Consider the following 24655-nt stretch of genomic DNA (forward strand, 5'->3'; position numbering starts at 1 on the left):
GTAGTATAGATACTCTCAATTATTGTTCTCTAAATAGTTTACTCTGCCATAGGTTGCTCCCACAGCAGTTGATTGAAGAACATACTGTTGAAGTCACCTGTATCTGGCCACAGTCCGATGTAGTAAGTGACTTCCTTTTGCCACTGTCCACCCAGCTAATATCAATCAATCATCACTTGTTAAGCGTGCTACTTACCCATTAGGATGTCAAGGGGCTGGGGGGGGAGGGTTGCTACTGCTCGAATAGCCAGGTCTTGAGGTGTTTCCTGAAGGTCAGTAGGTCTTTGTGTCTGTTGTAGGTCGATGGGGAGGGAGTTTGAGGTTTTGGCAGCAAGGTGTGAAAAGGATCTGCCACCGGCTGTGGAACGATGGATGCGGGTAACGGTAACGAGGGCGAGGTTGGTGAAGCGGAGTTGGCAGATGGGAGTTTGGAAGCTGAGTTGCTCATTGAGGTAGGCAGTGCCTGCATTGTGGAGAGCTTTGTGGGCGTGGATGAGGAGTTTGAAGGTGATCCTCTTGTTGAAGGGGAGCCTGTGTAGGTCTCTGAGGTAGGCTGAGATGTGTTTGTGGCGTGGGATGTTGAGAATGAGGCGTGCGGAGGCGTTCCGAATACGTTGCAGTTTCCTCTGGAGCTTGGCCGTTGTTCCCGCGTAGGGTGCGTTGCCGTAGTTCAGTCTGCTGCTGACGAGGACGTGGGTGACCCTTCTTCTGGTTTCGATGGGGATCCATGTGAAGGTCTTGTGAAGCATGCGGAGGGTGTTGAAACAGGTCGATAAGACGGCGTTGACTTGCTGGGTCATGGTGAGAGATGACTCTAGGATGAAACCAAGGTTGCGTGCTGTTCCTAGGGTGGTTGGCCACCAGGAGTCATCCAATGTGGAGCAGTTAGAGCCGAGGATGAGGATCTCAGTCTTGTCTGAGTTCAATTTGAGGCAGCTCATCTCCATCTAGTTCGTTGTGGAGATTGATCTTAGCGGTGGCGGGGTCCTTGGTGAGTAAGAGGATCAGCTGGATATCGTCTGCGTAGGAGACGATGTTGAGGCCGTGAGATCGGACGATGTTGGCGAGCAGAGCCATGTAGATCAGTACAGGAACCCGGGGACCCCCACTGAATCATTATTGGAATATGGGGACCCCCCACTGAATCATTACTCAAAGCTGGAGACCTAGGGGGTTATTACAACTTTGGAGGAGGTGTTAATCCGTCCCAAAAGTGACGGTAAAGTGACAGATATACCACCAGCCGTATTACAAGTCCATTATATCCTATGGAACTCGTAATACGGCTGGTGGTATATCCATCACATTTGGGACGGATTAACACCTCCTCCAAAATTGTAATAACCCACCTAATCTGTTAAAATTATTACATTTTCTAAGCAGTCGCGGACCCCCTGAGGAGTCTTCGTGGACCCCCAGGGGTCCCCAGACCACAGGTTCGGAACCACTGATGTAGATGTTAAAAAGAGTTGGGCTCAGAGAGGATCCTTGGGGGATGCCGCAGATGGTCTTGGTGGCTTCAGACAGGAACATAGGGAGGCATACTCTTTGAGTTCTACCGGAGAGGAAGGATGTGATCGAGACCAGAGCCTTGTGGCGGATCCTGGCGCTGTGGAGGTTTGCGCAGAGTGTGTGGTGACAGATGGTGTCGAAGGCTGCCGAGAAGTCTAGGAGGATGAGGGCAGCGGTTTTGCCTTTGTCAAGCGTGGTCCTGATGTCATCGGATACGGCAATGAGAGCAGTCTCTGTGCTGTGGTTCTTATGGAAGCTGGATTGGGAGATGTCTAGCATGTTGTCCTCCAGGAAGCGGGTCAGTTGGCTGTTGACAATCTTCTCGATGACCTTCACTCGAAATGAAAGGAGGGAAATAGGCTAGTAGTTCTTGAGGTCTTCGGGGTCTGCCTTGGGTTTTTTGAGCAGGGCGTTGACTTTGGCGTGTTTCCAGCTCTCCGGGAAGGTGGCGGTCTCGAAGGTGCTGTTGATGATTGCACGGAGTTGGGGGCAATGATTTGGCTTGCTCTGTTAAAGACATGGTCGGGCAGGGGTCAGAGGGTGATCCAGAGTGGATGTTGCTCATGGTCTTGGTTGTGTCCTCGTCGTTGGTTTGGGTCCAGGTACTCAATAGGTTGGTGTGGCTGGGTGCGTTGGGGTTAGTGGTGGCTGCGGTGGTCGTGGGGATCGAGGAGGTGAAGCTGCTGTGGATGTCCGTGATCTTGCGGTGAAAAAAGGTGGCCAGGGAGTCACAGAGGTCTTGCGAGGGAGGGGGGTTGATGGAGTAGGACTTGGGGTTGGCAAGTTCTTCGACAATGCTGAAGAGCTCTTTGCTGTCGTGCACATTGTTGTCAATGCGGTCTTTGTAGAAGGATCTTGGTAGTCTGGATGAGCTGGTGATGCTTGCGGATGGCTGTCTTGAGGGTGGCATGGTTGCTCTCTGTTTGTTCGTGGCCCCACATCTTCTCAATTTTCCGGCACTCCGGCTTGGAGGCCTGAAGTTTGGCACTGAACCAGAGTGCTTTTGTGCTGGTGCAGTTGTTGGATGGTTTCCTGAGTGGAGCGGGGGTTTTGGTGCAGTCGTCTAACTACTGTTTGAGGTTGAGGGCGGTGGTGTTGGGGTCGATTGAGCTGGGTGGCGGGGCACGGGCGAGGGTGGAGATCAGCTGGTCTTCTGCGATCTTGTTCCGGCTGCGGCGGGGGATCTGTTGTGGGTGGTGGTGAGCGGTGTGTTTCTGGAAGGTGAAGTGGACAGAGCGGTGGTCGGTCCAGTGGAGTTCGGTGGTATGGGTGAAGGTGATGTGGCTGCTGGCAGAGAAGATGGAGTCAAGCGTGGCCGTCTGAGTGGGTGGGCGTTGTGACAATTTGTTTGAGAACGAGGTTGGTGAGGTTGTTGATCAAGGCGGAGGAGTTGCTGTCGTTGGCGTTCTCTAGGTGAAAATTCAAGTCACCAAGGAGCATGTAGTCTGTAGAGGCGAGGGCCTGGGCGCTGATTGTGTCGGCAATGGCATAGCAGAGCTGTGGTCGTGGGCCTGGGGGGCTGTAGACAAGGGTTCCTCTAAGAGTGGTGTTGGTGATGATGTGAATCTGGAAGTGTAAGTGTTCGGAGGCATCGATGGTGTCATTAGTGTTGCTTGAGATCCTGATGGTGCTCCTGTGGACTATGGCGATTCCTCCTCCCGGTTTGTTGGTGCGGTCTCTGCAGGTAATCTTATAACCTTCAGGGATGGCTATGGCAATGTCGGGTTCCGAGGACGGGTTCATACAGGTTTCGGTGAGGAAGGTGATGTCTGGGGAGGGTGAGGTGAGTAGGTCCCAGAGTTTGACGGCATGCTTGTGGACTGAGCAGGTGTTGAGGAGGATGCAGCTGAGTTGGTTATGTGTGGAGCTGCTGTGGTGCTTGGCGGCTTGGGGCAGATGAACTTGCAGATCCAACAGGAGAAGGGTCCGTGGGTGTGCCTCGGGGTGGCTTGGACGCAGGTGGTGGAACACCCTGGGTTGAGGGTGTGGAGTTCGTTGGCCCTGTAGCAGCGGTGTGGGAGGGGCGAGGGCCAGGGGGATTGGTGCTGGGTGCGGTCCAGGTGCAGAAGGGCGCAGACAGGCTTTCCTCTGGCACACCAGCAGCACGCCCGCTACGCACATCCGCCATTAGGAGGTGGGAGGGAGGAGCAGCTGGGAGACGGGAACTGAGGGCAAGTTGGGGCACGAGGGGGACGGGACCTCAGTGATGCAGCGGTGGGAAAGAACGGCTCAGATGATGGGCAGAAAGTGGAGTGCCAAGCAGAGCAAGCAGAAAAAGGGCTAAAAAGCCCAGAAAGCACAGAAATGGCACAATTAAAAAAAAGGATACAAGCAGACACAAAAATACACTCACAGAACTTATGGACCCCACTAGACACCAGGGATGAGGTGCAGGCAGGTGCCTGCGGGTGGTGGAGGGCCTCAAACTTGCAGCAGCAGCGAGGACAGGGTAGAAGGCACGGGAACAGACTGGAGCAGCTGAGTGGCATGGGGGGTGAGCTCTGACCCTAAAAGCAGGTCAGGGGGTCACTCCGAGCACCGCGCAGCGGGCACCATTAAGAAGGGTAGGTGGGAGGGAGGAGCAGCTGGGAGGCGGGAGCTCAGGGCGAATGGGGGAGTGAGGGGGGCAGGCCATAGGGACGCAGCGGCAGGAAAGAACGGCTCAGAAGAGCCAAAAATGGGCAGAAAGAGGAAGGCAAAGCACAGCAAGCAGAAGAAGGGCTTAAAAAGCCCAGAAATCACAGAAATGACACAATCAAAATAGAAAAGATACAAGCAGATACAAAAATACATTCACAGAACTTACGGACCCCACTAGACACCAGGGATGAGGCGCAGGCGGGTGCCTGCGGGTGGTGGAGGGCCTCAAACTCGTGGCAGCAGCGAGGGCGGGGTGAAAGTCACAGGCACAGACTGGAGGAGCTGCGCGGCATGAGGGGCGAGCTCTGACCCTAAAAGCAGGTCAGGGGACAGCTAATGTAGAACAAGTAGCCCATTTGTTACTCAACTGACTGATTCTAACATTTTGAATTGCATGAGGTAGTTGACCACCAAACCATTGTTGCTATTCTTGATATCTTAATGGGACTTCTAAGTCGTAATAGGGCTCATAATTAGTTGGAACTGCAGCATCTTTGTATGCATGAAAGTTTCTTATATTGGAATCTACAGCATAAACCTCCTTCTATAAGTAAAACATATCCAGAGGATATGCAGCACAAGCATTAGCGATGAAATTAAAACCCATTGCCAAGAGGTGGTGTCTAATTGGTGCCCTAAAGTTTACCCCTATCAAAATAAGTGGTTGGACCATTTTAAAACAGATTCAAATCATGAGACTCAAAAGTGAAATCAAAATAGAGAATAACCTTTTATAAGCCAAGTGCCTGACAAACCCAAAGCAGAAAGGAAGCACCTATTTGAACTGAAGTTGGTATGTTAAGTGTGCCCTCCAAAATTACTTATAGATCTAGGACATCCACCCAACCCATAGTGCTCTTGATACATTTCCTGGATTTCTTACCCGTAGACAACCTGGAAATACTTGATGGACAGCAACCAACCTGCAACCCACTGAGCAATAGTTGAGTAAGAAGCTTTCTACATATTGATCAATCTTGTAAAATATCACAGGGATAATTAGTAGAACCCAAACCTTCTTCCATCATTTAAAGGCACACTGAGGAAAACTTGGAATATATTTCAAGATTTAAAACAAAAATCAGAATCCTATCCCAGTGCATATAGCATGAATATTAAATATAAACAAAATCAAAATAGTGGCAATGATACTTGTCAGGAGGGTGAATAATAACAAATATGGTAACATTATGAACATAAAGTTTCTTTATATCTCCAACCCCACTTTCCCCTCGGCTAACAAAGCTAAACTTAGCACCAAAACTTGCCTACTGTGAGTTTCAGAGATGGTTGATGCCCACACACCTCTTCTGACCAATGCAGTGTTCAGCAGAGAATCTTTGTACCAGGGATGTAACATTGAGGGTCAGACAGAGCGGTAATCACTTTGCTTCATTGACGGCTACAAGGAAAGCACATCAAGCCTTCCTTTAGTGGGCTTATCTTCCTGTCTTGATATAGTGATGAGAATAGTAGATGCAGATTTTCTCTCCCTTTCTCTTTCTGTCTCTCTCTCTCTCTCTCTCTCTCTCTCTCACATCACGCTCTGTTCTTAGTTTATATATTATATCTGAACATTGTTGAATGTTTTCAGAATAAAAAAATAGCTGTAAAGGCCTGGACAACCTTCACTTGCTTACATTCTTGAAACGTGCCTATTTTTTAAGAACAACACACGGAAAGTGGGGAAGTGAAGCTATCAGCTTCTTTGAAACCTTTTACATTATCGAAAAGGAATCACTGGAAAATACAATAAAATTCAAAGCAGACAGAAAAACATGAATATATTCAAACAAAGGTAATTATCACATTGCAAATAATAATGACATGAATAGATATGCATTTATATTTCAAGCCTACCTTACCAACATAAATTATTTGCAAAGGGGAATACCTAGAAAAAAACATGTTTGATGATTGTAACAAAGGCACCTTAAATTTTCATTCTGTCAAGATTATTTGTCACTTGCAGTGGTAATCAATATGCAATAGGAAGCACTAAATAGAACATACATTTCTATATTTGTTCAAAATAGGAGATTTCGGATTTTTTGCAGAGTTCACTAGGGCAAGTTTGTCGTAGGTGTCTGCTTGCTGCTGGTTCCTTCGAATTCATTGGAGTTTTTGTGGGAAGACCACCGGGGACCAGTGAAATTTGAGTTACATGAGTGCTCAGTCCGAAAGAATTGTGAAAACGCTAGGTAAGTATGTTTCAGGGCTAGCATGTGTCTCTAAGGGTGGTTCAGAACTAACTCATGGTGATCATATAAGGGCCAATTGAACACCCCTGGGAGCCAGCAGACAATCTGTAATGGTCACTTAGGTTCATTTTAGAAGCCAACTGAGAGTTTCCTGGGGTCTGAAAAAAAAACACATTAAGGGGCTGGTTAGGCTGCAGCTGGGCACTGTTTGACACAGAAGTTCTATGGATGGCAGGAATTCCTGCAAGTGGTCTGTGCACCAACCCACCAAGAAGGCCTCTACTTGCACCCTCTATCCAGCATACACTGATGGGGTGCACTCCTGCTCCATCTACAGGTGCACAGTTTCAAGGAACTAATTTTTTTAATATCAAACACTTGCCTGTTTCAGCTGTTTGCACATATTGCTTCGGCAAGGACACTCCAGCCTTGGCTTTTTGCTGGTCCTTATATACCTATTCTCTTTGCTAAATAAGGATATTGTGCTGTTGATATTGATGTTCCTGTTGTATAAAACAAACATGCACTGATGCTAAATGTGTTGTGACTCTTTAATGTGTGTGCGAGAGGATTTCAGTGCTGTTGCTGTCTTTCATCTACTGTTTTATATATAGAGGGCACGTGTGGTGTGTTTGTTATGCTATCTTTGAATTTAGTCCAAACATGAATTCCTTAACCCTAATCTACCATCGAAGTAGTATTAAATGTTCACTGCTCAACATTTGCACAGGTTTGTATCTTATGGTCCCCAACCAAATAGTTATATTACTCAAGTGGGCTCAATGTAACAATATTGAGACCACTGAAAATGTGTTCCTCCCCAGTGTAAACACATTCTGAGGCATATGATTTTGGAACAGCATTGCCATAGAGGTAGCCAGCTTACTGCCAGTCAACCTGTCTCTGACTCTCACCTCCGAGGCTGGATAGCCATACAGCTCTGAAATAACAGGGGTCACAGGAGCCATTTACCAACCTGCAACTTCTCAAGATAGGTTGTCAAGATTTATGACTTCATGGGACCTGAGTGGATGCAAAAAGCACTTGCAACTCTCCTGAGAGATTCCCTCTCACAGCCGTTTTGTTGTAGGTTTTCAGGCTTTGCAGTGTGGTGGACTTTTTGGATTGAATGCTAAGTGGAATAAGATGAAAAGGAGGGGCTCCTTTTTCCTATTGTTTGCTACTTAAGTTTCTTGGCAAGATTCTTCCATCAGGAGAAACATTGCTTGTCTATCCAAGTGCTTATTACCCAACCTGATTATAAGAATGTTCTGTTATTAGAGTTCCTCCGATTTTAATTATAAGGATTATTCAGAATGTGCTAGATGGCCTTTTTCTGGACCTTCAAACATGTGACTTAGAGCCTGATTCAGAGTTTGCGGGATTGGATACTCAGTCTCCAACGTGATGGATATCCCGTGCGCCTTATTCCAAGAGCATTATATCCTATGGCACTTGTACTAAGGTGAAAGGGTTATCTTTCATGTTTGTGATGGAGTAAACTGTCAGCCAGACTCTAAAGCAGGCCTGTGGTCTCCATGCAGTTCTCTGAAGCTCACTGGATATCAGTTGACAAGTCGGTCAAGTTCCAGGAGTTCTGTTTGGGCTTCAGGTTTTCAAGGACAATGGCCACAGGTATAGCCAGAGTAAAATCCGTCACTATGTTCCCACATATACTCTGCAGACATCTTCCCAGGCTCTTCTCACTGCTCTGTATTCACTGTATGGAGTTAAGAGGTCATTCTTTTACTATTCTGTCTGTCTCAAAAACTCATATTCTTTGACCCTTTGTACCATATCTGACTGTCTTGCATTCACAGAGATGCTCAAATCTTCTCTGTTCCCTCTTTAAGTTGTCTTTTGGCATCTAGTACCAGGACACCTTCTGTAATTGTACATTCATCTCATCATTTATCAACAGCTGACGGACAAAGAATAAAACGGTTGCAGGATGGTTGAGAAGATGTGAAACAAGAATGTAGTTGAAGCCTGTAGTGGAGTATGGTAAAGTACTGCAAGGGGAAGGTTGTAGATAGGGAATGGACGAATATGTCTCAATGGAGAAAGAAGAAGAGGGCTTTTTGGTGATGCACGGGACAGTGGACCTGAAGGCAGAAGAATTGTGAGGAACGTCTTTGTAGCGAACAAAAAGTATATGATATATTTTGAAACAGAGAGCTGGGGTCTTTGGTGGAGGATGACACAAGGACAGTAGAGATTGCATTCATTTTCCATTCTGTCACATAGCACAAACCACCATGGGTCGTTAAAAGAGGTATCCAAAAGAAAAAGCCCAGAAAGTGAAGGTGGGTGGAGATAAAAAGTTAGGTGGAAACACACAGAAAGACATTACAAGTGAGAGGCCCAGGGTCATTGTAGGACCAAAAGAAAAATAACCAGAGAGCAACAAAGAGAAATTCATTAGTACCTCAAAGTAAAGAACACATTAATTTAGAATTTGAGAGCAAACGGATTGTTGAAGTGAACCGCCGAAGGCATCTTATTTACAGGTAAAAATATGATACAAGAGAAATAAATGGTGGCAGGAGCAGGAAGGTGGTTGTTGTTAGGGTTCAGGGTGATACTGAAAAGAATCATGGAAAGAGAGCATAGTAAACACGGTACACTATTGAATCCATTCCACAATATCTAAAGTCGGGTCTCACATGAGCCTTCTCCTAACATTTACATTTCACTATGTACCCTCTGCTCAAGATGGAGGGAGGGAGAGAGATGTGACCTTCTGGGAAAACAGAGACCATGTCTATGTTTAAGGGAGAGACAAAAAGAATGCTATCTTCGCAGGAGGCCCAGTGCTTGAAATGTCAATGCTAATGCAGGTATTTATTATCTTGGAGTAACTGCTTCATTCTCAGAATAGATGCTGGGCAACTGCATCTTGTTCTTACACTATAATTACTCAAGCTTATCATAAATCCTAACTACTTCTTTGATTTACCTCAATCACTATTGCTAGATGCCAACCTAACATTCTACGTGGAAGTATTAATGTGCCTTCCCACAAGAAGTCTTATTTCATGATGTTCACCTCATACATGAATTTAACCACAATATACTCATCCATATGCCATCTGTAAAAACATGTACAACATATTCACAGATTTACCTTCTAGCAGTTATTCTTCATGCACCAGTAACAAATATTTTTACAAAGAGTTACCATTATATATTCTGTTGTTACTAATTTTAATGTTTGTGCTGCATGTTTGCGTATCCGTTCTGTGCTGTCATTAGTGTCAAACCACTAAAATGTCATCAACGGTAGCAGAAGTGACTTTGCCCATGCTTTGACAACTAATGTAATCACCCTGTTGGCACCTTATCCTCTTTTTAGCCCCTCTACTGCTCAGAAGCTAGGAGTGTGAACTATAGAAGGGATGAAGTGCCAGGCACTGCCGTTTGGAACCTTGTGGCCAGAGATAGCAAGCAAAGGTGTGCTAGAAGTATGGAATGGCAAGAGAGGCACAGCTGCTGATTCCCCTGTTTACCTCTAATTTAGATCCACATTTGCTGTGCGGGTACCATGGATAATCATATGGTGTGCCCAATCTCTGTGCTTCATGTGCTGTTAATGTTAAAACTCTTCCAAATGTGGACTGCATTTGAGGCTATTCGACTGGTCAAATTTAACAATACACTGTATACACGAAGCGGATGGAAGTCAGGGTTAGCGTATAGTACCAGTGAATGCAGCTTGAGCATCCTTTGTGTTGCAATGCCTGGGCATAAATCATTCTTCCACCTGACAACGAGAGTTGTTGCCTGTAATAACCCTCTATTCTGCTAATAACAAACATATTATGTTCTAGGAAATGGAGTAATAAAACAACGATAGAACCATTTGTTTCCACTTTTCCAAAGCCTCTTTTGTTGAAGAACGTCCTAATATATTGTAAACGTTACTTTTGAAATCCTGATGGGCTAAGACCCAGTATGTTTTGGAATGAAGTATTTGCCACTGCTTTTTTCCCCGAAATCAGAACCTGAAATGTCTCATTCTACTCAAATGTAATATTTGCCATTTATTCTTTTGAAACTATTTGCATAAGAACCCTTAACCAACTGTAGGATATATTAAGCCAACATGACTTTTACTGACCCAGTGTGCTTTAAACTACACTACGTGCCACATATTTTCCAGAAAAATGTATCATCTTGGTATGCAGAATATCTGAACAGAGAAGGAGACTCACAAAAGTTATTTTGACCCAAGGTGTGAAGATGGCTCTGTCCCCACTGTTCAAAGTGTTAGCCCACTGACAATGATTTGGTCTGGTGGCCCCTCTGCCCCAAGTAGAACTAAATAGCTCGTCAACATTAGACCAAGGAGATTCAAATACCTCCTTGTTACCATGCACTGCTGGACTGCCTACAACCTAGTGCACAATTATTTTTATCTCTGGAATCACCTGCATGTTTTTAAGAAACTATTATAATTGTGTACTGTCATGCAGTCCTTAATCTGAAAAATAAAAAGTGGTGGGGCCCAAAGCTTTGCTTAGAAGCCCATGGCTGGTACTGTCAAATGTCATGGTAATTAGGACCGAGGCATCGTAGTCCAGACCCCATGCCTCTTTCATCCACTACCAGACACTCTGTGCCCCTTTATTTCACTCTTGGAGGTTCCTGCTTTCTACTTTTGTTATGTTTCTTCTGTCTTTCTCTTCCCTCTTCTTTCCTCCTTGTGTGTTTTCTCACTCTTGCTCTGGATGAAAGTCTGAAGAAGGAAAAAGGTGTCGGTCTCCAGGAATGAGTGCTTGTGTGTCCCACCTGCAACCACAAACCCATATTAAGTACTGTGGGTAGGAATCCATGACTTAAAGGTTACAATGTGCAGTTGTTGAGTGTACGTTTCAAATGTGAAATAGTCCCCTATGTGTTGAAAACACCAAACAGCCATTGGAGGCGGGAAACGATCTAAATTTCTCTGGGCTGATTCAAGATGTGATTGATATAGTCTCAAAGCAACGGCTGAAAGGCGCCTACCCCGAAAAAAAAACAGTGTATGAAGAGGGCTACCTTACTATCCACTCTGTGTATATTGTACACAGTAGGTTTTGCAGACAGCTGACTTAATACGAGATGCCTAAAACCTTAAGTTTAGGTCACATTTGTCTTTGAGTCCAGACTGCACGTTTCGTAAGCAAACTACACCTAAAATAACTCATACAAAGACGATTGCAGCATTACTATGCAGCACACAAGAACAGGATGAAGATATTGGATCAATGAGCAAGTAAGGTGCAGATCGGCATTACAGTATGGCAGTAGTTAACAGGAGCTGTGTACACCAATACTTTATTGCCACACAATACAAATGTAACACATGACCTTTATCCTTTTGCAAGTCCTCAGTGCAGGTGATGCAACCATCACAGTAGAGGAAATCACATAATTTCTGAGAGAAGAAAAACTGGCATATAACCATGAAAGACCATGTTTTTGGTAGAGTTTTTTTTTTTTTCACTGCCAGTACGAATGATGCAACCATCTCAGTACAGGTAACCACATACTGTCCAAGAAGAAAAAGTGAAATTTGTTCTTTCAACTGACCTGATCTTTCCTGCTTATTCATTACTACCTTATAAACTGCCGAAGAACTGCTAGCAGCAGCCACATGTATTCGCCACTGCAAAGTACATGCTCAATTGCCATATCTGCTATTCTGTCAGTATTCTGGAACACATATTTCTTTTGCGTGTTGCTTGTAAAAGAAAGGTGGTCCTTCACAAATAGCCCTTTTTATTTTATTCGCCTGAAGCATTACTGTATAGCTAAATTAACAACTTGTTTCAACATTCAGTACCGCTGATTGTTGATAATACCTCCATGAAAGAGAGGATAACCTATAAATATGTATAAATATAGAATATCTGGTGTTTGTCTCTTTCTCAATGAGCAAGTATAAGACCTTTGGAAAATTAACATGGTAGTTCTGGAGCATGTTACAGGGATTCTTATTTCTTTTGAGGAATTTGTCCTTCCTTGGTTTTGATCATGCACCTCTTTTTCCGTGACTTAATAATGCTATAGAATTGCAAAATGTACATGAGGAGGAAATTCACTTTAGCACTGTGAAGGGGAAAATTTTCATTAGCAAATGTTACTAGTATATCTTTATTATCTGTAATGTTCAAAGACGTTGTTTCACAACAGCATGGAACACAATTTAAATTTGAATAAAGCAAAAAAATAAAGGTAAAAAGATAAACAGCAACATTTTTACTGCAAATGTGCCGCTAAAGGGCCACTACCATAGCGTCATATTTACAAGGTGGCACCTTGTAAACCCTTTGCACCACATCATGCATAATATATGCATGATGTGTGCAAAGGGAGCGTTCCCTCGTTAGAGGATCGCTAAAAATAGTGCACTGGAATGTACAAGATTCCATTGTGCCGTTTCTAGCGTAATTTTTAACTCCTGCTTAAAGCAGGTATTAAAACGAGGCTCCCATTGATTTCAATGGGCCTCTTAACACTATGTTGGATTAGCGTCATTTTTTTTATACTAATCCACTATAGTATTACAATAGCGTAAAAAAATAACGCTATTGCCCTTAACATGCGCCATGGTGAGCCATATTGTAAATACGACGCTACCATGGTGGCGATAGGGGACGCAAGGGGACCGCAAGAAAAGTGGCGCATCACTAGTCATTTAAATATGGCCCACAATATATAAATACATTAATAAATGGAAGGCCAATCTCCTGTTGCCTGGATAATATATATGGGTGTTTAGAACAAACAATATTGTTCTTTTTTGGATAATATCCACTGAGTCCATTAAATATCACCTAATATGCTGTCACTCCTTTGTAGGTTATATGTGCCTTTCCCTGCAGGTTTTGACCTTCAAAATAAGTGGGACGAGAAGTCTCTTTGCTGAGGTTTTCTTCAGTAAGGTTTTATTTAAAAGTACGTGTGATACTTCTGTTTGCTTGCTCATTACATTTCTGAGGGTTTCACTACTTTTGTTCTGAGCTGGAGGATGTCCTGTGTGCTGTGTTCCTTTCACATTGTTCCATGAATGTTTGGATTGGTTTGCAGCTCCCATCAACTGTATTGTTTCCCATTTATCAGACTGGCGTCCTCCTCAGTAGGTCCTCCATGAGTCTTGTGGTCCGTTCTCTCTGTTCCCTGAAAGTTCACACCAGTTTTCAGGCTGCACCCGCTATTTTATTTCCCAGTCTGCTAGCCTAATGCCCTCCTCATTAGTCCTCCGACGGAAACTCTCAGAGATTTAGGGGCAGATTTAAGAGTCCCTTGCATCACTTTAGCTTCGCCTTAGCGTAATTATTGTTTATGCTAAGGTGTCCTTTTCCCCGCGCCATACTTACAAAGTGGCGCAAAGCATGCATTGTGCTACTTTGGATCCCCTTGTGCCATATTATGCCTGCACCAGGCATAATGTATGCAAGGGGGCCATTCCCCCATTAGGAGGCTCAAAAAATGGATGCAGCTCCACTTTTCTTAAATTTGGACCTTATTGAGCAAGCAACTTGTAACTGTCCCAGCCTTCTGAGGGCACCAAGGACCAGATTTATGAAAAGTAGAGCTGTACCAAGTGTAGTGGCACTTTTCTTGTGCCCCTTAGTGCCCCCCTCTATTTAAAATACAGCACACCATGGTGGTAGTCAGGGGGACTAGCGTCATCATTTCTTATGCTAGTCCGGCGCTTTGCAGGACTAGCGTAAACAATTTGACTCTAATCCTGCAAAGCACCCAGAGGCCCATTGAACACAATGGAAGCCTCTTTTTAACTTCTGCACTTAGCCATTTTTATGCCCCCGCGCCGGAACGCCCCCCCCCCTTGCATACATTATGCCTGGGGCAGGCATGATGTGGCGCAAGGGGTTACACAGTGGCACAATGCAAGCATAGCACCACTTTGTAAAAATGGCACCCCGTTTGTGCCCTTCCGAAGCCACATTAGCGTAATAAAATGATGCTAATGCGGTGTCAGAATGGCGCTAGCCCACCATAAATCTGGGCCCAAGAGTTTCTCCACTGATGCCACAAACAAGTACTATCCCATTCTTGGAATAGACATCACCTGATAAACAAGTGGACTTATGTCATTAGTATAGAGACATCACCAGGACAGAAACAACACCGCCAAACAAGCGGCTTAGCCTCTCTTTTGCTACTGACACCACTGCTAGCTTGCTTCAGGGAAGAAGAGCCGTTTCCCAAGCAGCCATAATAGACCTTCCCATGATTTAAACTTGTGATCTTCAGCTTATATCAAATGTCAGCAGCAAACGTTTAATACAATGAGTCATCTGGCTAACTAATACGGCGTATAGCTGCATTCGTTGTAGGAGGGAATTTCTGTGTGTGAATTGCCTATGCTTTTTTATTTCAGTTGTGGAGCCAGAATGTGAGAAAAGTTCAGCAACCACCTTTTTCTGGTATAGAGGAGCCCTAAATATTACCAATTCAATATCTGAGAGTGGAGGTCTGAATTGGAAAATGACAGTCTGCTTACTTACCGCTTGGGTTATGGTTTGCTTGGCCATGATCAAGGGCATTCAGTCTTCAGGCAAAGTGAGTACATAAATCTACATATTTCAATAATCTTACAGGAGTATTTTGATTGTTTTTACATTTCAGTGTGTCGGATGGAGTATCACTTTTAGGATTCTACAATGGTATTTCTTTATTTTTCCTTGTGCCTTTTTAAATCATAGTAAAATTTAAGGTTTGAATAGTCCTATACGAGAAACACATACTAATTGCATATACTTGAATTCAAAATTAAATATTTGCCCAGAATATTACAGTGAAGAATTTCTGTTTTTTCCCGGACCACCCCATTTATTAGCTGTTTGAACTTCCCCAAAACAATATCTTTAACTTAATTAGATAGCTACACACGTCGTACAGAATGGCCAACTTTTGTTGCAGTAAAATGCATGTTTTTTTTTTCTTTAAAAGAAAAGAAAAATGAACTCTTTTTATATAAATGCATTTTTTTTTTGCTTCAGTGTTGGTTCCTGTCAGTATCTTGTAGCGTCAGTCCTCCATCAACAAGGACTTAAAGTTCCTTGCGGTGAAAGGAGCATTTGTTATTACAATGCAGTTCACTTTTCTGCAGAGTCAGCAAAACTCAATGCTGGATTTCCCAAGTACATTTAGCTGAGAGGCAGTACCTGCTGCTGCCAGGAAAGCTTGGAGGGACAGCGTGTGGAGTGGGGGTGGGTAGGAGATAACAGAATAATAATAAAAAAAACATAGAAACACTTAGCTGCCTCTGTTGGCTCTCCATGTTTCTCTGCCTCGGTTCTTCTTTTCTAGCTCCTCTCTCCACCCATCCAGATGCTTCTCTCATTCTGTTACCCAGCAAGAGAGCAGTGCCAGGAGTGGCCAGATCGTGCTAAAATGCCACTCAGGGAGTAGGAGCCTGCCCTGGTTCTCTACCCGGCTGTGAAACACAGCTCAGGGGGAGAATTCTAGGATGGGCGGCCAAACTGACATGCTCCTTTAGAGTGCACCTACCACTCCTTCTCCCCCTGCTGACACAGAGGATGTTGGCCCTGCTCTAGACTCAGCGGACTGCCAGTGACTAAGTGGTAAAATAAAATGATAATAAAATACTTTTTTTATCATTTTATTTTTCTGCTTTCTGCTGCCTTTCAGCAGTGGGGAGACACTCCTCTGCCATAGCAGAGGGGCCGTCCCTGCTGAGGAGGGGTGGGGTTGACTGGATTTTCTTCTCTTGTCCTTTTAACGGTTTAAACTGGAGAGTGTGAGTCCATTACTTGTCTGCCCATGTCTGTTTTAAACTGTGTTTTCTAATACATTAATATCACTTCACATTTCAATCCTGTGAATTGCTTCTTGAAAACATAAGTAATATGTAGCATTAGATTTATAAATTTTAAATAGGATTTTGTAAAATATACATTACATGAAGTCGACTTACCTAACCTTCCAGTGGTAGTGAAAGTGGCATTATTCATCCTTTGACTACTGTAAAAACTCAGGGTTGAACTGTACCCTCCACCTAGCACCAGATCACCAATTATTTGATGCTAAGTGGGCGAAACAATGATAATGATGGAAAATACAGAAACTAAATCTGCATATAAGAGGGTTGTTTACATTCTTTACCCACCTGTCTTCATGAGTTCTGAGACCAGGAATAGCAAGATGTGTGACAAGGGTGAGCAAACATTCCACCTGCTGCCACAATTAACGTCCATGAGTAACAGATCTTGGCAAACTAAAAATGGCTGGTGGGTTTTATGTGTATGTGCTCTGTGTGCTTTGCTGTAACTGGCATATGTTGTTGTATGATATATTTGGATATACTAACGGAAAGGACACAAACAGGCATCCATATGCATATGGACAATACCCTGATGAACATGCAGCCACACACACACACACCATAATTGGTCCGTCAACACAAATATGAGCACAAGCAGACACAATTAGATATTAGTTAGCTGCATGAATGGATTCATGGCTGTGTGGCTGCAGAGCAACCTCCGATATGTTACCACTGGTGAGGCAGGGAGGATCCATGGGCTGGCCCCCATGCTGTGCCGTAGGCAGTGCTATAGATGGAGATACAGTCATGCCTGTTTGGACTGTGGCCAAATTCCTCTTGTAGGCATCTGAATGGCTTCAGGTCATCATCAGCTAGGATCTGGTCCAAGCTGTGTATACCCGCCACACGCCTTTGTGCCCAATTAAGGGTCTTTCCATCAATACGCAGGTGATCGTTGCCCCACATGGGAACTCGTAAATGTAGGTAAGGGTGCATACTGAGAAGGCGATGGCCCCTGAGCCATGCTTTGTGCATGTCCTGGAGCATTGGGTTGGTACGGCTTGGTTGGGGGATTGTCCTTGTAAAGGGGGTCAAGGCCACTGTGGCTAGAAAGTAACAGTCATTTGGTGAAGACCCATTGTGGTGGATCCGGCATCTCAAAGAGCATATATGCCATTTGCGAAAGGTGGAGGGCCAGGGCATATTGTTCTAGCGAGGGGAGTTTTATGCCCCCATGTGAGTGGCGTGCCATGAGCTTGGCAGAGGCTAAGCGGGGCAGGAGGATCCCCACACAAAGGCTTGGATTTCCACTTCTATAAGTCGGAGGGTTGCTAGAGGCACTGATATGGGGAGCATGTCCAGCACGTAAGTAAATTGTAGCGTGACCATCCTCACTGTCTGCACCCTGTCTGACATTGATAACCCCAAGTGCAACCTTTTCTGAAAATCTAATATTCATGCGGGTAATAAGTGGGTCTAGATTATCCACCAACATGTGATCCAGTTCTCTGTTAACGAGGATACCTAAATACTTAAGGCAAGACGAGGTCCAGCGGCTGCCCTTGTGGGAGCAGTTGAGAGGGGCAAGGATTTGCTTTTGTCCCAGTTCACCCTGTAACTGGACAGGATCATGAAGTTGCCTATGATCCTCAGGAGGGCTGGCAGTGAGCTGTGAAAGTCCCTCAGAGTCGGTAGGATATCAACTGCACACTGATAGAGTTTTGACATCCCTCCCTGGAGGGGTATTCCAGCGAGAAGAGGCGATTGACGAATGGTTGCCGCCAGGGGTTCCATGGCTAACAGAAATAAAAGTGTCAAGAGTGGGAAGCCTTGCAATTTCCCCCTCCGCATTGGGAAAGGGTTAGACAGGAAGCCACCACAGTTGATCTGGGCTGTGAGATGATCACACAGTAAAGACATTTTGGCTATGAATGGGTCTCCCAGTCCAAATCTTTGCAAGGTAGCAAATAATTATCCTCGATCTACACGATCAAATGCCTTTTTGACGTCGAAGGATAGTGCCAGGGCTTCATCCAGTAGGTTTCTGGCCTCCCAGAGGTTATGAGAAAGGGTGTGGAGATGATTTCTAGAGGTGCGTCCTGGTACAAATCCCACTTGGGTGTGATGTATCATGGAGGAGATGACCTTGCAGAGGCAAGTGACTAGAATGCTGGCGAGGATTTTGATATCCCCGTTAGGAGGGAGATGGACCAGTAGCTGCCACACAGTAGGAGGTCCTTTCTCGGTTTAGGGAGGACCACTATAACTGTCCTATTAGAGATCGGCCCCAAGGAGCCCATCTGAACATCCTCTTGGAAGGCATCATAGAGGGAGTTGCCAAATTTCTTGCTGGCCTACTTATAGAATTCTGCAGGAAAGCCATCATCTCCGGGCACCTTGTGGTATTGGAGCTTGCATATGGCTTGCTCTGTCTCTATCTTACTGATTTCACCTCCAGTATGACCCAGCCCTTATCCGAAAGACAGAATATCTGTGCGCTCTCCAGGAAGGTCTCTACCAAGTCGATATCGGTCTCCATTTCTGGAGTGCACAGTGTTTAGTAAAAGGCTGCAAACTCATTAACAATGTCCTCTGGGCTGGTGAGAATCGTGTTACCTGAAGAGTGGATGGTGGGGATAGCCGGCGCCGATTCTAATTGTCGCAGATGGGCCGCCAGCAGGCATCCAGCCTTTTCCACCCTGCTCATAATGGCGCCTTTCAGATACAGTAGTGCATATTCCACTTTTGACGTGAATAGTACATTAAGTGCCAGCTGGGCCTGTTCTAAATTATGGTGGGTGAGCAGTGTGAGGGGGGATTGTGTATTGGCGGATGGGGGAAGCAATGTCACTTTCTAATTCCTTCTGGTGAGCCAGCTTTTGTTTGTTAGCCAGCGCTGCATCTCGCATCATTTGCCCCCATATGGTTGTCTTCGCAGCTGCCCACAGCACCCTTTGTATCGTGACCGAGCCCTTTTTTTGCCGTAAGGAGTATGGGATCATTGCACCGGTAGGTGCCAAGGTTTATGGCACAGGGTGATAAGACCCAAGTCTACGGATAGTAGGATGTCAGCAAGGTCAGAAAGGGCAGCTCCTAGGATCCGAGTGTCCCGGACGTGGGTCACCAATCTCTGTGAGATGAGGATATAATCTAACCGTGATTGGGTACCCTGTACCAATGAAAGAAAGGTATACTCCCTGTCGGCCAGGTGGGTGAGTCTGTAGTGTTCCACCGAGCCATAGTCCGAGATCAGGTCCCCCATTAGGGCTCTGCCCAGATTGTTGCCCGCATGTAGAGGGCCTGTCCTGTCGAGCACTGCGTCACCCAGATTAAATACCCTGAAGCTCAGATCTCAATGAGGAGGCAATTGAGTTGGAGGGTAAAGGAGTGTTTGGTGCCCATGGGCGCATACACAGAGCCAATGCAAAGCAAGCTGTCACCAACTTTCAGTTTTGCGAAGGAATATCTGCCATTTGGGTCAGACCATGATTTGATAATAATGATGGGCAGGGTTTTATGGATCAATATCGCAACCCCCCCATTTCCTGACTGTCCAACTTCCTGATGCCAATGGTACCGGACAACTGCTGTGGACCACCTTCCCCACTGGCGCGGTTTAGCGGATTCGAGATCGTCAAGGTGTGTCTCCTGCAATGCGGCCACATCTGCATGCTTTGATTGGAGGTAGGAGAGCACATTCTTGCATTTCACATAGTGTGTTAACCCACTGACATTCCAAGACAAGGCTTGCCATGTCTGTGATGTGGAGGTGTGCCATGGGTAGGGGGAAGGATCAGAGTGGGGGGTTGGAGAGGGAAACATTTAGTCGGAGGAGGAGGGGCTAGGTGCCAAGAGGTGGGGAGAGGAGGTCTGAGTATTAGGATAAGTGGGGGGGTTAGGGTTCCCACGGGCCCGGCCCAAGTGGAATGCATGGTGTGTAAGGAGAGACAAGTATGAGGTATGCTAGTTTCAAATAAATCAGGGGTGGGGAAAGGGTAAAGAAGAGTGCGGGAAGGAGTGTGGAGAAGGTGGGTGAGGGAATAGAGCAGGAAAAAGAGGATGGGCAGTAAGAGTAATGGAGTATCTGGTTTGGAGCCAGGGCAAGGCACCAATGGTCTAAGTCTGTAGACCGCGGGTCTGAGCTTATGGAGCCAGCGCACTGGATGGGATCCCTTCAGGAGGCATGGTGTGTGAAGAGGATGGGGCACAATTGAGGACATGAGCGGGAGGGCCCAGTAGGGCCAAGGAGCTAGCCAGGAGAGCTCTCAGGGTCCTCAGGGTCTCACTAGGGTGGACAGTAGGGTCTGAGCTCCACCCTCCATGCTGTGAGGAGACACCTGTGGTGCTGTGCTGTTGAAGGTACCAGAGGGTGGGGGGTGAGGTTTGAAGTTGATGAGGGAGACGCAGGCCAACCAAGGTTGAGTACTGGGGTGGGTAAAGTTGTATGGGCTTCAATGTGGGGCGAGTTTCAACTTTAGTGTTATTCTCAGTTTGGGAAGGATAAAGGGTAGGGGCAGTGAAGCCAAGGGTCATTCTCCTAGGTACCATAAACGTGTGTTATGATGCAAACCATTAAACAGTAAAACAGCTTAAACATTTGAAATAGCTATGTGGCACTTATCAGATCAGGAATCTGCAGTACAGAACAGGTCATTAAATATTAACAACCAGCAAACTCGCCTGTGTGGAGGTAGTAGTGGAAGGGGGAGAAAGGAAGGGAAGTGTGGGGGCCGCAGGATCATATTGGGTTAAGATCAAAGCGCCATAGTGGTTAACAAAGCACAGTGCCGCTCCAAAGCCGGGCGAGACCTAGGCAAGATGTGGCCTAGGATGGTCTATCATAAGTAGTTATGCAACAGGGTACTTAACTATTCTGCAGATACAGGGTGAAGTTTCCATTGGTCCACGCTGGGACAGGAACATGGATAGAGTACAGTGGATGGCGGTCATCTCAGTCTAAGATGAGGGTAGGCTTTAGCGGGGACCTTGATTTGTCCCTGTTTTGGTTTTGAGTGGGATGCACCACTGCCTGCAGTGCCAAGTCCCTGTCGCCTTGGGGCCTTGCAGCTCTCTCGGTGTCCCTGCCTCTGTGGTGAGTTACACTGTTGGCATGTGGCCAGCCATCCGGGGGGGGGCAGGGTGAAGCTGGCGGGCCATGGGCCCACCATGCTGTGAGGAGGATCAGCCCAAGGATGTAGTGTCTATTACTTGGGGTGAGAGTCTATCTAGGACAAGGCGCCGATCCTCCGGTTGATAGAAGTCCCTTGAATTGCCATCCTTGGTGATCCACATTTGAGCTTGCTCAAATTAGTCCTATTTCATGCGCAGTTGATGGAGGGGCCAGAAGGATAAGAAGGCTTTTCAGCATTCATTGGTCTCTCTTGAAAAGTCTGAGGCAATGCATACCTCGTGCCCTTAGCAGTGGGATGGGCGTGGGAGCAAGCTGCAGCAAGGAGCTGTCTGACCTGCTTGTGATGCAGAAAACAGGCAACGATGGGGCGAGGGCGTGATGAGCTATCCTGCCACATCAGACCAATGCAATGTGTCCTCTGGAGCTCCAGTGGTGGATCAAAGGTGAGGCCACTGAGTGTGGGATAGATAGTCTTAAGGGATCTTTTGTTGTCTGACCCCTCCGGTCACTCCAGAAAGCTGAAGAAGCGGACATTGTCCCTGTGGCTTCTGTCTTCCAAGTCGATGACTTCGGAAGAAGAGGAGTTCCTGATCTGTTTCCGGTAGGGTATAGAGTCAGTCGTAAAGCACCATGACCCGATGCTCCAGATCTGTCAGGTGGATGTGGAATGTCCACGTGGATGGATTTGGTCTCAGCTGGGAGTTTAGAAATGTCTACTCTGCTGTGAGGACCTACTGCCTGCTGCCCACTTGTCTGGTGGAGGAAGAATTCCCCAACATCCAATTTTCAACCCAGGACCCCAGTGTGACTCAAAGGACAAGTCTGCTGGCCTCCTAATCTGAGCCTCTGAGACATAACAGGCTCCCCAACAGCTCCTGGACCTGTTGTCACAGTGTCCTTTCCTCTGGATCTGCACGCTGCTGAACAAAAGGCCCACCTCCCGGCGTCACCAACTCAAAAAGCTATTATAGCACAGAGTTATGATAAAGCCAGGCAGGGGGAAGGGAATTAGGGTAGGGAACTGCAGGGAGAGAGATCTGAAAAGAAAAGGTTAGAACAAATATGCATTTACTCATTCATAGCAGTATAAGTCATCAATAGACTCTTGAATAAAGGTGTCTCTGTGATATCAGATTGAGACCCCTTTTGTGAAGTGAGGGGAAGCCCCTTCTTTGAATCATGGAATAAGAACAAACTACAACCTCTGAACCAAGAGATGGCAAGAGCTTTGGACTGTGGTCATACTCGGAATATCAATCCTGTAAAAACTATGCATTCATAACATAAACGTTTGATCACAGCCTAGAAATTTTTAAAGACTTAAATATGTATCTCACATATTATGCTTTCCAAAAAAACAATGAAACTATAATTTGCTTATCTCCTAAAATGCTTTCGCATTTACAACTATAGACCTGAAAGTTTTACTCATTGAACTTGAAGCGCTTTATTCGTTGGGCAGAAGCGCTTTGTTTATTGTTCATGAAGCGCTTTGATTATTATACTTGAAGCGCTTTGTTCCTTATGCCAGAAAGCGCTTTTACTTGTCTTGTCTGAAGCGCTATGCTCCTTATGCTAAGGGGCACTTTACTCATGTGGCCTGAATCACTTTGATTGTTGTGCCAAGGGCGTTTTTCTCATGTGGACTGAAGCGCTTTGATTGCCGTGCCAAGGGCACTTTACATGTGTGGCCTGAAGCGCTTTGCTTGTTGTGCTAAGGGGCGCTTTACTTCTGTGCTCCGAAGCGCTTTGATCATCGCACCAAGGCTGCTTTACTCTTAAAACTGAAAACGCTTTGGCCCATATTTATACTTTTTTAGCACTGCATTTACGTCATTTTTTGACGCAAAAGCAGCGCAAACTTGAAAAATACCATTGAATTTTGTAAGTTTGCGCCGTTTTTGTGTCAAAAAGCAGTGCAAATGTGGCGCTAAAAAAGTAAAAATATGGGCCTTTGCTTGTTGTGCTAAGGGGCGCTTTACCTTTAGAAGTAACAACTCCCTTCAAGATTGGACTCATCAAGACCTTACCGCTATGAGTACGACCTACTCGTATCTGAATTCACCATGGAAACAAGGATACTCCGATTTGCTGTCAATCTGCCACGCAGGAAATCTGCTCTTCTTCAGAGGAATCCCCACGAGGTCTGACTGCATCGAAGTCTTCAAAATAGTGAGCAATGTGCTTGGGTGTGGCTGGGCTTTATAGGCCTGCCACACCCCAAGATGGCTGCTGCCTCTAAAAACATGGGAATTGTAGTCCCTTCATAGAATAGCACTGATAAGTGCATCTTGTCCACCAATGTCCCGGCCCTGCAGCTACATGAGCTTTACCGCAGGGCAGACAACGCTGATGACCACTTTTAGAACAAGAGGGGATGCGCATGAAGCAACATGCCGGTCCTGGACCCTCGATGTGTCTCTTGAGCTCTTAAAGTCAAGCTTTTGGGCTCTTCCAACTAAAAATGGGCCTATTTGCACTGGAACAGTGCTGCTTACACAAAACCTTGCCACTCACATTGAAAATCAGTGAGACCCACTGTAAGCCCATCTCTTCGCACAGCAAGCATCGTTTGTCTGCATGGACTGCCAATGTGAAGCTCCAGCCCTCCCACCTGTGATGCCTGGTCTGCTCTGCTGGCCCCAGTGTGACCCACAGTGATGCCCTCCTTACTCCCAGCGACCTTCTTCTACCTGACTCTTCACACAAAACGTGAAAAGGTAAAACTACACCAGGACTAATATGGGACTGTATCTGACCCATGCCCCATCGTGGTCAGTTTGTACTTTTGATTTTGACCCGGTCCCGCTGACCAGATAGCTGTGGTTGCCGCTCTATGCTTTTATGTGCTGTATTGCAGGTTATTCTTGAAAAATGTATAACTCTGGTTCTACCGATTGGATTTTTGCTGTTTTGATCTTGTTTTATTTATCAAATTATGCTCTTTTGTTCTAACCTGCCGTGGAATATTTTTGTGTGGCATTTTCACCATTTTACTGTTTGAAGTACCCGCTGAACGACTAGGCCACAAACGGAGCTGTAAATCACCCATCTTTATTTCTTTGCATGCACCTGTGAACTCCAACATTTGAAAGCAAGCTTTCATTGCATTCTATTCTACTGATTATGTCATACTGATACAGAGTCCTTGGGGAGCCAGAAATGTTCTGTTCTAAATCATACAAAACAGCCAGCTCCTTTGGCGGGCGCAGAAGTCCTAAAAGTTCTACAGACCCTGAAAGCTCTCCACCAGGAAGGATGCCTCACTGGGACCAGAAGCTTGTGATCCTCGGCCAGCTTCTTCACCATGTCCTCCAGCTGAGAACTGAAAGGCTTAGTACAGTGAAATTGAAGATGAGCCAATAGAGA

General features: G+C 45.7%; 1 protein-coding gene across 5 annotated transcripts in view; it reads left to right on the forward strand.

The window, feature by feature from the left end:
• The window catches only part of SLC6A15 (solute carrier family 6 member 15), a 397869-nt gene that overhangs the window by 214379 nt on the left and 158835 nt on the right, over nucleotides 1–24655 (forward strand). For all 5 annotated transcript variants that reach the window (XM_069228753.1, XM_069228752.1, XM_069228751.1 and 2 more), the window contains one exon: nucleotides 14746–14927. In XM_069228753.1, coding sequence (XP_069084854.1) covers nucleotides 14746–14927 — 182 coding nt within the window. The remainder of the gene's footprint in view (nucleotides 1–14745; nucleotides 14928–24655) is intronic.

Source organism: Pleurodeles waltl, chromosome 4_1, assembly GCF_031143425.1.
Source record: "Pleurodeles waltl isolate 20211129_DDA chromosome 4_1, aPleWal1.hap1.20221129, whole genome shotgun sequence".
Taxonomy (NCBI): Eukaryota; Metazoa; Chordata; class Amphibia; order Caudata; family Salamandridae; genus Pleurodeles; species Pleurodeles waltl.